Source organism: Helianthus annuus, chromosome 16, assembly GCF_002127325.2.
Source record: "Helianthus annuus cultivar XRQ/B chromosome 16, HanXRQr2.0-SUNRISE, whole genome shotgun sequence".
Lineage (NCBI taxonomy): Eukaryota > Viridiplantae > Streptophyta > Magnoliopsida > Asterales > Asteraceae > Helianthus > Helianthus annuus.
This window is the reverse complement of record NC_035448.2, coordinates 139,799,760-139,813,948: the sequence shown is the minus strand read 5'-3', so window position 1 is coordinate 139,813,948 and position 14,189 is coordinate 139,799,760. Positions and strand designations below refer to the sequence as shown.

The 14,189-nt window shown below is 32.3% G+C and overlaps 1 protein-coding gene across 7 annotated transcripts; it reads right to left on the bottom strand.

Moving 5' to 3' along the window:
* Positions 1-6,937: 6,937 nt before the first annotated feature.
* LOC110917265 (equilibrative nucleotide transporter 3) lies at positions 6,938-12,019 on the bottom strand. 7 transcript variants are annotated; one of them, XM_035985191.1, is made up of 11 exons: positions 11,941-12,019; positions 10,599-11,078; positions 10,421-10,479; positions 9,538-9,642; positions 9,283-9,438; positions 9,063-9,206; positions 8,402-8,507; positions 8,138-8,319; positions 7,902-8,062; positions 7,573-7,831; positions 6,938-7,491 (listed from the first exon to the last, which is right to left on the bottom strand). In XM_035985191.1, exons 2-11 carry the CDS (start codon positions 10,618-10,620, stop codon positions 7,330-7,332), a joined length of 1,356 nt encoding a protein of 451 aa, XP_035841084.1. In that variant the 5' UTR covers positions 10,621-11,078; positions 11,941-12,019; the 3' UTR covers positions 6,938-7,329. The 7 variants fall into 7 exon arrangements, with proteins under 7 accessions (XP_035841084.1, XP_022017543.1, XP_022017545.1 ...); XM_022161851.2 differs by lacking the exon at positions 10,599-11,078 and adding an exon at positions 9,753-9,866 and having other exon boundaries at positions 11,941-11,992; XM_022161853.2 differs by lacking the exon at positions 10,599-11,078 and adding an exon at positions 9,753-9,891 and having other exon boundaries at positions 11,941-11,961.
* Between the last annotated feature and the right edge of the window lie 2,170 nt (positions 12,020-14,189).

Genomic DNA, 14,189 nt, shown 5'->3' with positions numbered 1-14,189 from the left:
TTTTAATTTTTAAAGTTGTAATGTTTATTGTAAATAGGTCTTTTTTTCTAAGTAGGTAATATTTGATCACTAAATTTAAAATTTCAAAGTAATTAAGGTTTACCCTAAAATGATGAAAGGAGATATCAAATTAGAATTTTGATTCTTTGAACCATTTATAAGATAATATTGCATTTGTTATTAAAAATTTGAGTTTTCGAATGTTATGAACATGTGATGTTTATGTGATAGATTTGTGATGAATCTTAGTATAATATATTGGGATTAGAGAACAACGTATACAGAGTACTTGGATAAAATAAAACAAAAGACACCGGGTCTTAAGCGTGCGTGTCATCGTTTTTTTAGGGGTGAACTTTCTCGATTTCAAGAAAACAAGCCGGTGATGATCTCACTTTCAAAAGGGAATAGAAAGTGTTTAGACTCTGATTGATGTCTATGGTGCGATTTAGGGGATAGTGCAAGCGCTTAAGTCATCGATTCAAATCCTAGTTTTTGTATTGTTATAATGATGTTCATAAATGAATGTTTGTGGGACATAACAAATGTTAGGTCACATAAATGACTCATTTAGGTTGTTCTCACGAATTGGGTGTTTCAAAATGCATGCATATTGAGATACTATTAAACTTGCACTTCAAAACTACAAAAATGCATGCATACTTTTGGAAGTAATATTGATTTTTCAATTTATTTATTGAGAGTGTATTGCATTTAAGAATAAATCTTCTCACTAATAAAATTAGTATATACCCTTGCATTACCGAATAATGATATCTTTCAAAATGCATACACATACTTTTGGATAAAATATAGTTTTTTCATTAAATTTTTTGTGAGTGTATTCTATTTAAGAATAAATCTTCTCACAATTAGTCTACCCTTGTGTTAAACAATTGTTAAACATATACATGCTTTTACTTATTATGGAATCTTTATGGTTTTCACACGAATATGTTCACAGGTAGCAGTTTTTTTTTTTAAACTGCCAACAAAATATGAAACAATAACACAAAACCAAAGATACAAGGAAGGCTAGAACATAAAAAATAGTAAAAAAAGAAGTTATAATTGCAACAACTACCCAATCTAACATATGCAATATAAAGAATTTGCCTTTATATATTCTAAAACTTGATCAACATTTCTATGAGCATTCCGAAAAATTTCCAAAATAGTTTATTTCATCATGGTATGTTACATAATTCATTATAGGTCATGTGTTTCATCAATTACATTTAGGAGAGAACCTTCTTGATTTCAACAAAACAAGCCAATGGTGATCTCATTTTCCATAGAGAACCGGATATATACCGACTTTGTGTGCTGTCTACGGTGTGATTTGGGGGATAATGTAAGGGCTTAGGCCATCGATTTAAATCCATATTTTTGTATCTCTATAATAATGTTCATAGATGAACATTTGTGGGACGTAACAAGTGTTAGGTAACATAAATGACTTGTAGATGAATCTTTTTAGGAGGTACTAAATGTCACTCTTGGCTACATGTTAGTCAGACATACACAAGTGTCATGTCTCGTAGATGAATGCGCGTGGGATGTATCAAGTGTTATCTTAGAAGTAACTATCATATATGTATTAAAAAAAATTAACAAATTGACATAATACTATGTGAGGGTAACAAAAACAATGCTCATGATAATGCAAATGTAGATGATCTTATAATAGGTCAATATGTGTGTTTTCTATTGCTTCCCTTAAACTTATCTAAACATTTTAAGAAACTTTAGAAAACATATATAACTTTTAGTTAAATTGTCTAAGGGCATATTAAATATATTACGAAGTCATGTCTATTACAAACACATCAACTATATTGAGAAACCAACCTGTCAAAGTTGTACACTTGCACTTGAAACTCGTACAATGCATACATAGTTTAGGAAGATATATCGGTGTTTCATTTATTTATCTTAGAGAGTATCATACTTAATAACATATTTTTACTAATAAAATTTGTATACTCAGGTATTACCAAATTATGATAACTTCAATCTTTCCGATCAATAACTTATTCAACATTTGTTATATATATATATATATATATATATATATATATATATATATATATATATATATATATATATATATGTATACTTATTAGAGAATCTTTATTATTGTCATATGGATATGTTCACCAGCTACAATATTTTTAAACGGAAACAAAATATGAAAATATAACAGAAAACCAAAGATACAAGGACAACTATATCAAGAGGCTAGAACACAAAAGAGAGTCAAAAAGTTAAAAAGCAATATCAAAATTGCACCAACTAATCCAACCTAACATATGTAAAAACTCAAAAGAAATCATTTGCCTTTCTTATCTTTGAAAAAGAGATCATTACATCTATGAGCATTGCTAAAAATCCTCAGGTTTTTTCTCCTTCCAAATGAAAAATGAGATGACAAAACAATTGCAAGTATCATATTCTTCTTGTAAACCTTATTATCCTTCAAATCGATGAAAATGCTAGAACTTCTTAAACTTAGTTACATAACTACAAGAAATATTAACCATAGTATCAACTCCTGTGTTAACTACTAGGAACATAGATTAAGCGTGTTATGAACTCTTCGTTTATCCAAATTAGAACATGTTTATGCCCTTGTATTAAAGTTTAAACTGGTATTCATTTATTATCTAGTCATAATGACATCGGCCAACACCTAAATAAGGACACATGGATTATTTCATTTTCTAGTCAGTTTCTTGTCAACCTATTTCCAAAATAGTTAATTTTTTCATCCTCGTGTGTTCCTTAATTCGTTTAGGTTGGAATTGTGTTTTCGTGTTTACCCATGTTTTTTACATTTTACACAACTTAAACTACAACTTAAACTACAATTGCCGTTCTTTTTTTCTATTTAATTTTCTTTTCCAGTGATAAGATTGGTTGTATTCGAAGAACAGAATAACGTTATATTCTCTTTTTTTTCTATTTTTTTTTTCACTAACGATACTAGTTTATACTCCCATGTGTTACACGGGTTAAATGATAAGATTGGTTGTATTCGAAGAACAGAATAATTACAACATTTGAATTATTCTTGATATTGCACATGTTAAATATAAATTTTGATATAAACACATATTTCCCTAACATAAACTATCTATATCAAGTAAAAGAGAATATAACGTTACTCGCTATAAATAATGCATTTAAGCAAATACTTTATATTTACTTGTTACTTTATAATAATAACTAGAATTACCACCCGCCGCAATACGGCGGGGATGCGTTAGTTATATATCATATTAGATGAAAGGCAAATGTTTCTTACATAACCGCGAGCCTGTGTGTAAAACATAGCAAATAATAACCGAGCCGATCTATGACCCACACACTGCAACAGACCTATCAAACGAAGAAAAATAGACGCGTTGTGACGAGCCTGTCAAACAGGATAAAGTAGATGAAAAAATGTTGAACTGCACACACACGTTGTGGCATGTTAACTCGGAAAATCTAGAACGAAACGTTAAACACAAAACTTGCGATAGATGAAAAGTATATGGGGTCAAAGTTGCAAAAAATAGACGCGTTGTGACGGGCCTGTCAAACAGGATAAAGTAGATGAAAAAATGTTGAACTCCACACGCACCTTGTGGCATGTTAACTCGGAAAATCTAGAACGAAACGTTAAACACAAAACTTGCGATAGATGAAAAGTATATGGGGTCAAAGTTGCAAACGTTGAAAAGCTTTAGGTTAAAAGTAAAAAAAATCAAAGTCGTTAAATCGTAAAAGATGGAAATTTTTGAATTAGAAGTGAGAGTCCAAATTAATCAAAGGGGTTAAATTGTATAAGACGGAAACTTTTGAAGTAGAAGTGGAAAATCAAATTAATCAAGGGGGTTAATTACCAAAGATTAAAACCTTAAACTAAAATCGTCAAAGATTGATACTTTAGGGTTAAAAGGGGAAAATTCCTTTTTTTTTAAACACTCCCAAAGCTAAAAGTACAACACATCTATGCACAAAGAAGTTGCTAATTTATAAGTTTATAATTAGATATACATAATATATGTATGGGGAATGTTCATTTGAGAAGATATTTAATGTGAGAAGAAGAAAGAGCATATTGGTAAAATACTATTTCATTTATAACTCATATCATTAATTTTTCTCTCTTTAATTAATTAGTCACCTAATCATTAATTATCCTACATATAATCTACAAAACCTACACACATCAAAATTTCCTACATATACCCTACACATTACAGAATTTTATCTTACACAGTCGAAATTTATCCTACACGCCTCAAAATATATCCTACACAACTCGTAATTTATCCTACACAACTTGTAATTTATTGTATACTTTAAATTAAGTTGTTTTTTTAATTTGGAAAAAGTATATATTTTGAAAATGAGTTACAAATTTAATTTAGTTAGTTATTAAAGAGGAAGAATACAAATTAATGATTTATGTAAGTTTACCAATATACCCTTATATTAAAATTAAATGCAAATATTAAATGAAGTAAAATGAAGCATTCTTATTGGTTGAAACTTCTTCTTATTTCTTCTTACAAAAAAATTCTTCTCATTTGAACCCTCCACATATATGTATGTATATATATATATATATATATATATATATATATATATATATATATATATATATATATAGGGCCAGGATCATTTCAGAACCATAAATATTTACAGAACTCGCAGAACTCCTAATAAACAGTCTTTTTATCAATATATTTTTATGTTTAGGATAATTTTATCATTTATTATATTATGTGTATTTTTTACGATTACATACATGTTAAGAGTAATTTTATCATTTTTTATATGTAATTTTATAATTACACATATATAAACTAGTTTTTTTTACATATATGTAATTAGTTATGACACATATATATAATTTTGGCAATTAAACATATGTCAACTACTTTTAACATGTATGTAATCAAAGAAATACATATAATAGATGATAAAAAGATCCTAAATACAAAAACTTATATATAAAATGATTGTTTATTAGGAGTTCTGAAAGTTCTGTAGTTATTTAGAGTTTATGAAATGAACTCAACCCTATATATATATATATATATATATATATATATAGAGAGAGAGAGAGAGAGAGAGGAAGGTTAACGTACATTACGGGTTAACGTACATCACGTAGGACAGGTAATTACGCACGTTCATTTTAAAATCACGCACGTTATAACTCAAAAATCCAAAATCACGAATGTTGAAACACAATAATCACACATATAGAAAACATTAATCGCGCATGTTATAGAACAAATCACGCACGTTGTCGTATGTGAAGTACGTTAAGCCGTAATGTACGATATACTTTTTCTATATATATATATATATATATATATATATATATAGGAACAGGATCAAGAGAGAACGCCTCAAAGTGTGAGAACGGTGAGAACGATTCTCAGCCACAAGATCTTAGTGGTTTGTGGCTTAGATTGATGCGGTGATATTTTTGTAAATAATAGGGGTCTTTGAACTACTAACAGGGGTAAAATAGGAAGATCCAAGCAAATGTGCACATGCTAATCACATGTCATTTTCCTCCATCATATTTAAACGACAATAACTTTTTTATACGTGATTATTTTTCAAAAAAAAATTACACCATAAAACCCAGCGTTTTTTTTTATCTTTTCAACGAGTATACTATTGATATACTTTTCGAAAAAAAATTAACTGGGTTTTATGGCGTTTTTCTGAACCGAGTGTTTTATGGCGTTTTAGACTAGATATTTTCATGGCGTTTTTCTGAACTTGCTCCATAATAGCGCATCCCACATAATAACGCATGCCACATATTCACATATTAGAGCATCTGTTAGAGCATCAATTAGAGCATCTATTAGAGCTTCTAAGAGCATCTGATTAGAGCATCTGAACTAGGTGTTTTTATGGCGTTTTTAACTAGGTAGCGCATCTGAGTAGAGCATCTAGTACTAGAGCACCTACTAGAGCATGTGAACTAGGTGTTTTTATGGCGTTTAACTAGGTATTTTCATGGCGTTTTTCTTAACTGAGTGTTTTATGGCGTTTTCAACTGAGTTTTTTCATGGTGTTTTTCGAAAGAAACTGAGTGTTTTATGGCGTTTTTAATTGGGTTTTTTTATGGCGTTTTTCTGAATTGGTTGTTTTTATGGCGTTTTATTTGAACACCCAGTTCATGTGAGTGGGTTTTTTGACAATATTACCCCTTAGTGTAATTTAGCATTAATGCCACATGTCACTACCAAAATCGTTCTCACCGGTTCTCACACTTTTCACCGTTCTCTCTAAACATGACTCTCTCTATATATATATATAGGGGATGGTTTAAATAAAAACCACGTTTAACGTGAAAACTCGAAAACTAACTAAAAAAAGCCTAAAAAACACACCAAATTTTTTTTTCAATTTTTTTTATAAAAAATCGCAGGTTTTATATATAAAAAAAAAACTTTTTTGAAAAAAAAATTTGTAGTACACATGTGGTGTAGTATTACAGTGCACTACAAAAAAAAAAAATTTTGAATTTTTTTTAATATAAAAAAACCTGCGAAAATTGGTATGAAAAAAAAAATTGGTATGTTTTTTTGGCTTTTTTAGTTAGTTTTCGAGTTTTCGCGATAACTATTGGTTTTCATTTGAACCTTCCCCATATAGCAAATTGGAGATTATTGTAAGGTTCTTTAGTGAATTTTAATATTTATTTGTGTGTGAATACGCACATATAGACATACATATAGAAGGGATCTTTAATTGTTTGTTAAAGCTTTGTGTATTCTCAATGTTACATAATTCAGATGATCATGTTAGAAATGGTTGTTGCTTCTATTTGTTAGATGTTTAATGTTTTATATGAAGTGAGGAGAGTAACAGGTGAATGTGTGTCCTATTTAGGATGGCTAAACATAGTTACAAATCATCAAAACACACTTCCATGAGTTTTTTGGAACTTAAAAGTTTACAAGAAAGAAGTTGACAACAATACTATCGAATTTCTTATTTATTAGTAAAATGCGGCTTCGTGATCTCTTATAACGCTTATGCTTGCTTTACCATCCCGCATTGATCATCAAAGGTTAGTTTCTTCAGTCCCTTACGCCAAAAATTTATTGACGACAATACTATCGATTTTTCTTATTTCTGTCTGATTCTTACAACTACAGTTTTATTTATATTATATGTACTGCATACCAATAATCTGTTTTGTACAAACTCTATTATAGTATTTCCTATAAAATAAAGAGACAAAAACACATACACCTATGTATATATACTGATATACACATACATGTATGTACGCAAGACTTGTTAGGTTGACGTAAAGGGCATTAATGTCAAAAACTTCGTCGTGCTTCTGCCTAAGAAGCCTTCGTTACCAATAAGCCATAACCAGTCTAGGGCGGCGCCCAAAAATATGCCCCCCATTAAGAATAATACAAGCACATTTCCCAACGCGTTTTGCTCCGGACCCTGCTCAACCCAAGAAGATGGTAAATATGCCAATGTGTCATGTTTTTTAATATAAAAAACAAAAAAGCAATGTAAATTTACCTTATAACCCTTGGGTGCCGCCATAAGTACACATACAGTAAGGTAACCATTACTTAATCCCAATATAGATACAAGCATAATCATCCATCCTTGATCGGCATATTTTGCAGTGAAATAAAATGCGGGCACAAGCAAAAACCGTGACACGACTGAGATCATAAGCGCGTTTCGTGACTCCATCTTGACGCAATGTATTAGCGGAATACATCGAGATACCAAGTCCCCAAGGTTAAATACAGTTACTAGAACAAGTGGATACCTGCAAAACAATACGTTACAAAAGATATAATATAAGAATATGTTAAAAACTGTAAAATAAGTAATTTTACCATGAACCCAACTGGTGCATTCCAGTATTTTCGTATAAGAAACCCGGGAAAATCGACACGCTCACAGCAAATATCAAGAACAAATCTATTGCATAATCGAAGTTCTGATATAAGAGTTCTTTGTTGCTCAGCCTGTCTAGATTACCATGATCACCATCGATCTGAAAAGATTGCAAGATTAATTTCTTCATTAAAAAATTGAAACTAATAATTCTTGAAAAAATAAGGATACACACTAGTTTTTCTGTCAGATCGGTTTGACCGATGCCTGCAGCAGAAAGATCGGATGAAACGGTTTGTGAACCTTCAAGGGCTGCTTTCCTACGGTAGTGCTTCACGATTGGTAACTTAGTGAACACGAATGCATAGAGAAAGATGCACAAAAACTCGAAGAGTGTGGAGATCAAGAGGAAAAACACTCCAAAAAAGCCCGTCATCAATACTATTAAATTTGTTTTAATTAGAGAAAAATGATGGATTTATTCACAAAGGAAATTTACATGCTCCTTTGCGAAGACCGTCATCAGTACTATTAAAAACAGCTTCTGTAAGTAATCTCAAAGCAGACGTTAAAGCTCCGGATGCAGCCAAGCCAGCTACGAAGGACTAGATCAAGAAATTGTATATATGTGATGATGTTTTTGAGGACATTAAAAATAGAGTAAAATGCCATTTTTGTCCCTGAAATTTGGCCACTTTTGCGACTTTCGTCCAAAGGTTTGCTTTTCTGCATCTGGATCCAAAAGGTTTGTAATCTTGCCATTTTCATCCAGCTCGTTAACTCCATCGATTTTTCTCAGGGGCATTTCTGTCTTTTTAGCCATTTTTTCTTAAAATAAAAACACTATAAGAAATAAAAGATCCACTATAAGAAATAAAAATCCACCTCTGCCGACTTTCTCTCCACCAAACCCTGTAATCATCGCAAAAATGTCTAAAAAGATGAAAACACCCCTGACTTAACATTAAAAAATGGATGGAGTTAACGAGTTAAAAGAAAATGGCAAGATTGCAAACCTTTTGGATCCAAATGCGAAAAAAAAACCAACCTTTGGACGAAAGTCGCAAAAGTAGCCAAACCTCAGGGACGAAAATGACATTTTACTCTTAAATATAAAAGAAAACCAATAAACAAACAAATATTGTAAGTTGATAGCTTACTTGGACAAGTTCCGGGCACATAAGAGCCAAATCACCAAGCATCCCGCCTTGAACAAGGGCGTCTGCAACCCCGAAAGCCGCCACGAGAAGACATATACCTACGTAAGATCCAATGCTTCCCTTCCCATATGTAACTAAGTCCAACTGTATGTATACAATCATGCATAGTTAAAAGCGTGCCGAGAATGTGAAGATCAGTTTGAGATATTATAAAACATACCGAAAGGAGGGCGAGAGTCCCGAGGAAAAAAACGACATATCCAAGAATGTTACGTTTCCTAGTATCGATATTTGATTCATTATAGGCAAGAAACGCCATTGTTCCGAAGGCAAAAGGTTGGTAGACAAGGGTAAGTACCCTAGAAGGATGGTAATCCTTGGAAAATTGAAGAAAACAAATTAACTTTTGTCAAGTAAAAAAAGGTCAAAATGTAGGATGTTGACTTTTGACTTTCATGGTCTTGTAAAAACTCACTGGGAATACATGGTAGTAATAATCTTCTATAGATGAAAGACTATTCCAACAGATGAGGGTTCCGACCCCAAGAATCCAACATAATACGACTGCACGACACTTTCCCTACACATATATAATTCTTTTAGATGTTGCAAAATGCACGCGGGTCGTATTATTTAATTTTTTAAACTTTTTTTACAAATCTTTGGTGATAGTTGATTGGAATGAGATACCTCAAGTCTGATAGAAGTTTGACTTGAATCTTCAACAGCCATGACTTTTCCCAGAGTCAGATTTATTTGCAGAATTTCAAAGAGATCTTGGCTGGTAGTGGTACCTCAATAACACTAGACGGAAAACTCGACCTTTTAGCTTTAAATTAAAGAAAAATAAGTTAAAAGATTCAATTTCAAAGAAACTTTCTGAAATAACTTAAAATCTGAGTAACATTTTTGAGATGGGTGTTTATAAACTGTTAAAAAACCGACTGAACCGTCAAACTGTAATAACTTGGCTGGTTTGAGAATTATGTGGTTCGGTTCACAGTTCAGTTTTGGCGGTTTAACGGTTTGGCCGATTGTTTGGAATTTGGAACCCGGCCGTTTAGCCATTTTTATTCATTTATTTATTTCATTTATCGAATATGCAGTTATGGATATGTCTTATACTGATGAACCATCTTTATTATCTTAAAGTTTGGTAGAAGCTCACGATTACGAAAAATAAAAACATCTGTTCAAACCATCAAACTGCCTAAACTGGTTGGTCCACCTAACCAGTTTGGTTTGGTGTTCTCCATAACCACAGTTATCAGTTTGGCCCAGTTTGGTTTGGTATTCTTTCGTATTTTACTCGAAACAAAACAAAATATAAAAAAATTAAATATATAAAGAGAACTTACATATGTCGAGGAGGCCTGTGAATCTGCTGCAAATGTCTCTAGTATGAAGCTACAAATATCTGGTAGAAATGCAAATATAATTATACACTAAATAGTATACATACATAAACATGAGTATCAAAGAAAGATTTATTTATTTATATTTGCCTATTTTCTGAAAGAATCTAGCAATCCTCACATTTTAATTGGGTCTTGATCATCTTTCTCCTAACCACATGAGTCAGATTGAAAATTACACATGGTAATAGTTCCGTAGACCGAAAGATAAAAAGATTACTATTTTAATAAGTTGCTTACATCCATAAAATGATATATAAAAGAAGGATGGTGTCTACAAGAAATTAAGCATAACTACATAAGATCAATATGACACGTTAAAACCGTCATGGTTCTGTAATGATTTTGTACAAATATTGTGCCTAACTCAGGTTCCATATGAATATTTGGGGCCTAAAACAAAATGCAATCTTGAGCTTTTAAAAAGCATCATCATCATCATCATCATCATACTCAGTATATCCCACTAATAGCAAAGCTAAGGTAGGGTCTGAGGAGGGTAAGATGTAGACTTGAGCTTTTAAAAAGCAAATTTAGCCAAGAACCCTCTTCTAAACTTGAGCTTTTAAAAAGCAAATTCAATCTTGCCTTCTTACTTTTTCTGCCAATAAGCAAAATGGGTGAGATTAAAATTTCTTTAACAAGAAATGAAAAGAAACATCATGTTGTTTCAACTACCAAGTTAATGCTTGAAAAACAAGTTATTATGAACTGACCATTGGGAAAAAAGGTGTCCCAGAAGAAACACTCACATATTAAAATAGTAAGGTGATTATTTGCATATATGCTTTTTAATCAAAATAAGCATTTTTATAAACTAATTTTGTTGATTACACATTATCTATAACATATTGTTGGATATACTACCTTATAATCCCATGTTCATATAATCATGTTTGTCACTGAACTGGTCGTCTTCCACCACTCGGACCGGTTTAAAAACAAACTATAAACATCATATAAATACATTTGGTCAAAAGGTAAAAAACAAACTTATGTTCTGTGTTACGCTAGAGAATTCTGCTCTTGTGGTGGCACAACGACTGTCAAGTGGCAGCCGGCTGTATGGTTTACAGGGGGAACGACCAAGCCAAACTCTGAAGCATGGACACCGTTAAGACAACATATTTTGGCCGGAGTGAGGAAAAAAAAACAAACTTTCTGTCAAAACTTTAGTGGGTCAAACTGTGAAAACCAAAACTTCAATAAAAAAAAAAAAACCAAATTCCTTTTTTGGGGTCAATTCATCTTCTTGACCCGAATCAACCTTAGTGGGACCCAACTCCATTAACACACTATCAAACTCAATCTTCAACCAAATCATCATAAACAATCGACATGCAATAACTTTCCAGTATGATCTACTAACTTTCAGTTAAAGCACAAATTATCAACCATTCAACGCTATTTTCTGATGAAATGAAGATTTAACGACAAATGTGAATTGTTAAAGTGCAATTTACCTTCGATTCTAAGCTTGAAATCCTTGAGTTTCCCAGGCTTTCGGTGGAGTGCCCAAAATGCAGTTTTTTATGTCGCTATGCTATTCTAAGTTTGGTTTATGTAGTTTTTTCATTCAAATGTAATGTGCTGATTCACATATGCCATCTCATGGAGCCACATAAGGCTATGGGGTGTGGCTATGGAGTGATGTCAGCGTCACGTTAGATCCACGTCAGTCAGGGCAGTGACGAAGCTTGAAGTTTTCGTCGGGGGGGTCGAAAACGTATATACCCAAAAATTTCTATAGAACCGGGGGTCAAAAACGTATATACCAAAAAATTTATATATGAAAACTACATGTGCAACACTACTGAGCGAAAAGTTCGGGGGGTCGGGCGTCCCTCCCGGCCCCTTAAATGCTACGCCCCTGAGCCAGTGGCTTTATCACGTCTTCTCTTAACTTGTAGAGTGTACGATAACGCCCTTATTAAACAAAATTAAAAAAAAAATATTCGATGAAATGATGTGGGCCCCACCTGTGAAGCCCCTTCTTCCTCGTTACCATGGTGAAGCCCCTTCAATGGCGCCCCATGTTAAACGGCGGGGTATGGGCGGTGGCGCCCCTATAGCGCTATAGGAGGTGAGGCGGCAAGGGTGGCGCCCTCCACACCCTCCGGCCTAACATCTTTAAAAAATATAAATAAGAGTGAATCGCAAGTTTCGTCCTATATTTATATATCAAGCTTTAGATGGTTTTCTTCGTCTTTAAATTTACGATTTTTATATTTACTGTTTTAAAATCTTACACGTTATATCATTTGGGTCTAACCCGGTTATTATTTTTTTTTTTTTTGTTAAGTCAGATTATGTGCAAACCACATAAGGACATAATAGTCTTATAACATCTTATAGATAAAAAAAGTTATTTATGTTTTCTTACTCTAAACCAGTGTTTTAAAAACCGGTAAATATCGACCGGTTATACCGGTATTACCGTTTTCAGATGTAAATCCGGTACGAAACACCCCGGTATATAAGTGAAACGGCATAAGGTTTGTATCGGCGGTAAAATCCGGTATACCGGTTTGAAACGTAATACTGGTACCGGCCTAAGGTTATTTTAGTTTGGGTTGTTACTTATTTTATTATATATGTTACTTATCTTACGTAATTTTTATATATTATAATTATTCGTAACTAAAGCTTCTTATTTAATATTATATCAAACGAAAATAGTTATCCTTTAGTTGATGAGAATAGCGATAATAGTGAATTTCATCTTTTATGCGATTGAACTTGATGAATTAACATTCAAATGACTTAAACATATTGTACACTTTCATTTAAAAGTGCTTGTTAGAAAATTGAATGGTTTTCAATTATCTTTTGGAATATTTTTTTTTATTATGGATTAGCTTTTGGATTATCTTTTAATATGTGATCATGCCTTGTTTGATTACCTTTTGAGTTGATGTTGTAATTTATGAAATTATAGAGTTAACTAGTCAACCCGGTTTAACCGCTCGGTACAACCTGGTTCAACCAGTTGAACCATTTTTAAGCCTAATTCGGTTTAATTTAAAAACCGATTTTTAAAACATTGCTCTAAACAAACACACTCTCTCTACTCCATTTTTCTACCACCATCTCCTCCCACCACCACCACCACCACCTCCACATGTTTCCACCACAAATTTGACATAAAAAACATAAAATTTTGCCTTTCCAAATCTAAATATTTTTTGTACCGATTCGGTATCAACATATAATGTTTTCAGTATCAGTTTTTACCTTCAAATACCGGTCCGTACCGTTACCGGATATTTTCGGTACCAGCAGCACCGATACTCATTTTTTTTTAAATTCGGTACCGGTTGACACCGACCTCATCCCTATGCTTAACCAATAATTCGATGTCTTGAGCACTCAACATTCTAGTTTGGGTTGTTGTTTCTTTTTACCCGTTGTCGTCAAATTTCAATAAGATGCATGTTAGGCTAGAGGGTATGGTGATGGTCCTCCAAGATGAAAGGATGATCCGTCACGTAGGTGCCACGTCATAGTCCTCCCAAGGATGCTCCATCCCCCAAAAGTAGAGGGTATAGAGGATGGTCCTAGTCATAGTCCTCTCACCACTTTTTTTTTTTTAATCTTCTACTTTTTTTAACATTTAACAAATAAACTAACACAATATTTTCATTAATATTAAAAAATATTACATAAACTTAAAAAAAAACATAAACTTTAAAAAACATAAAAAAAATAAACA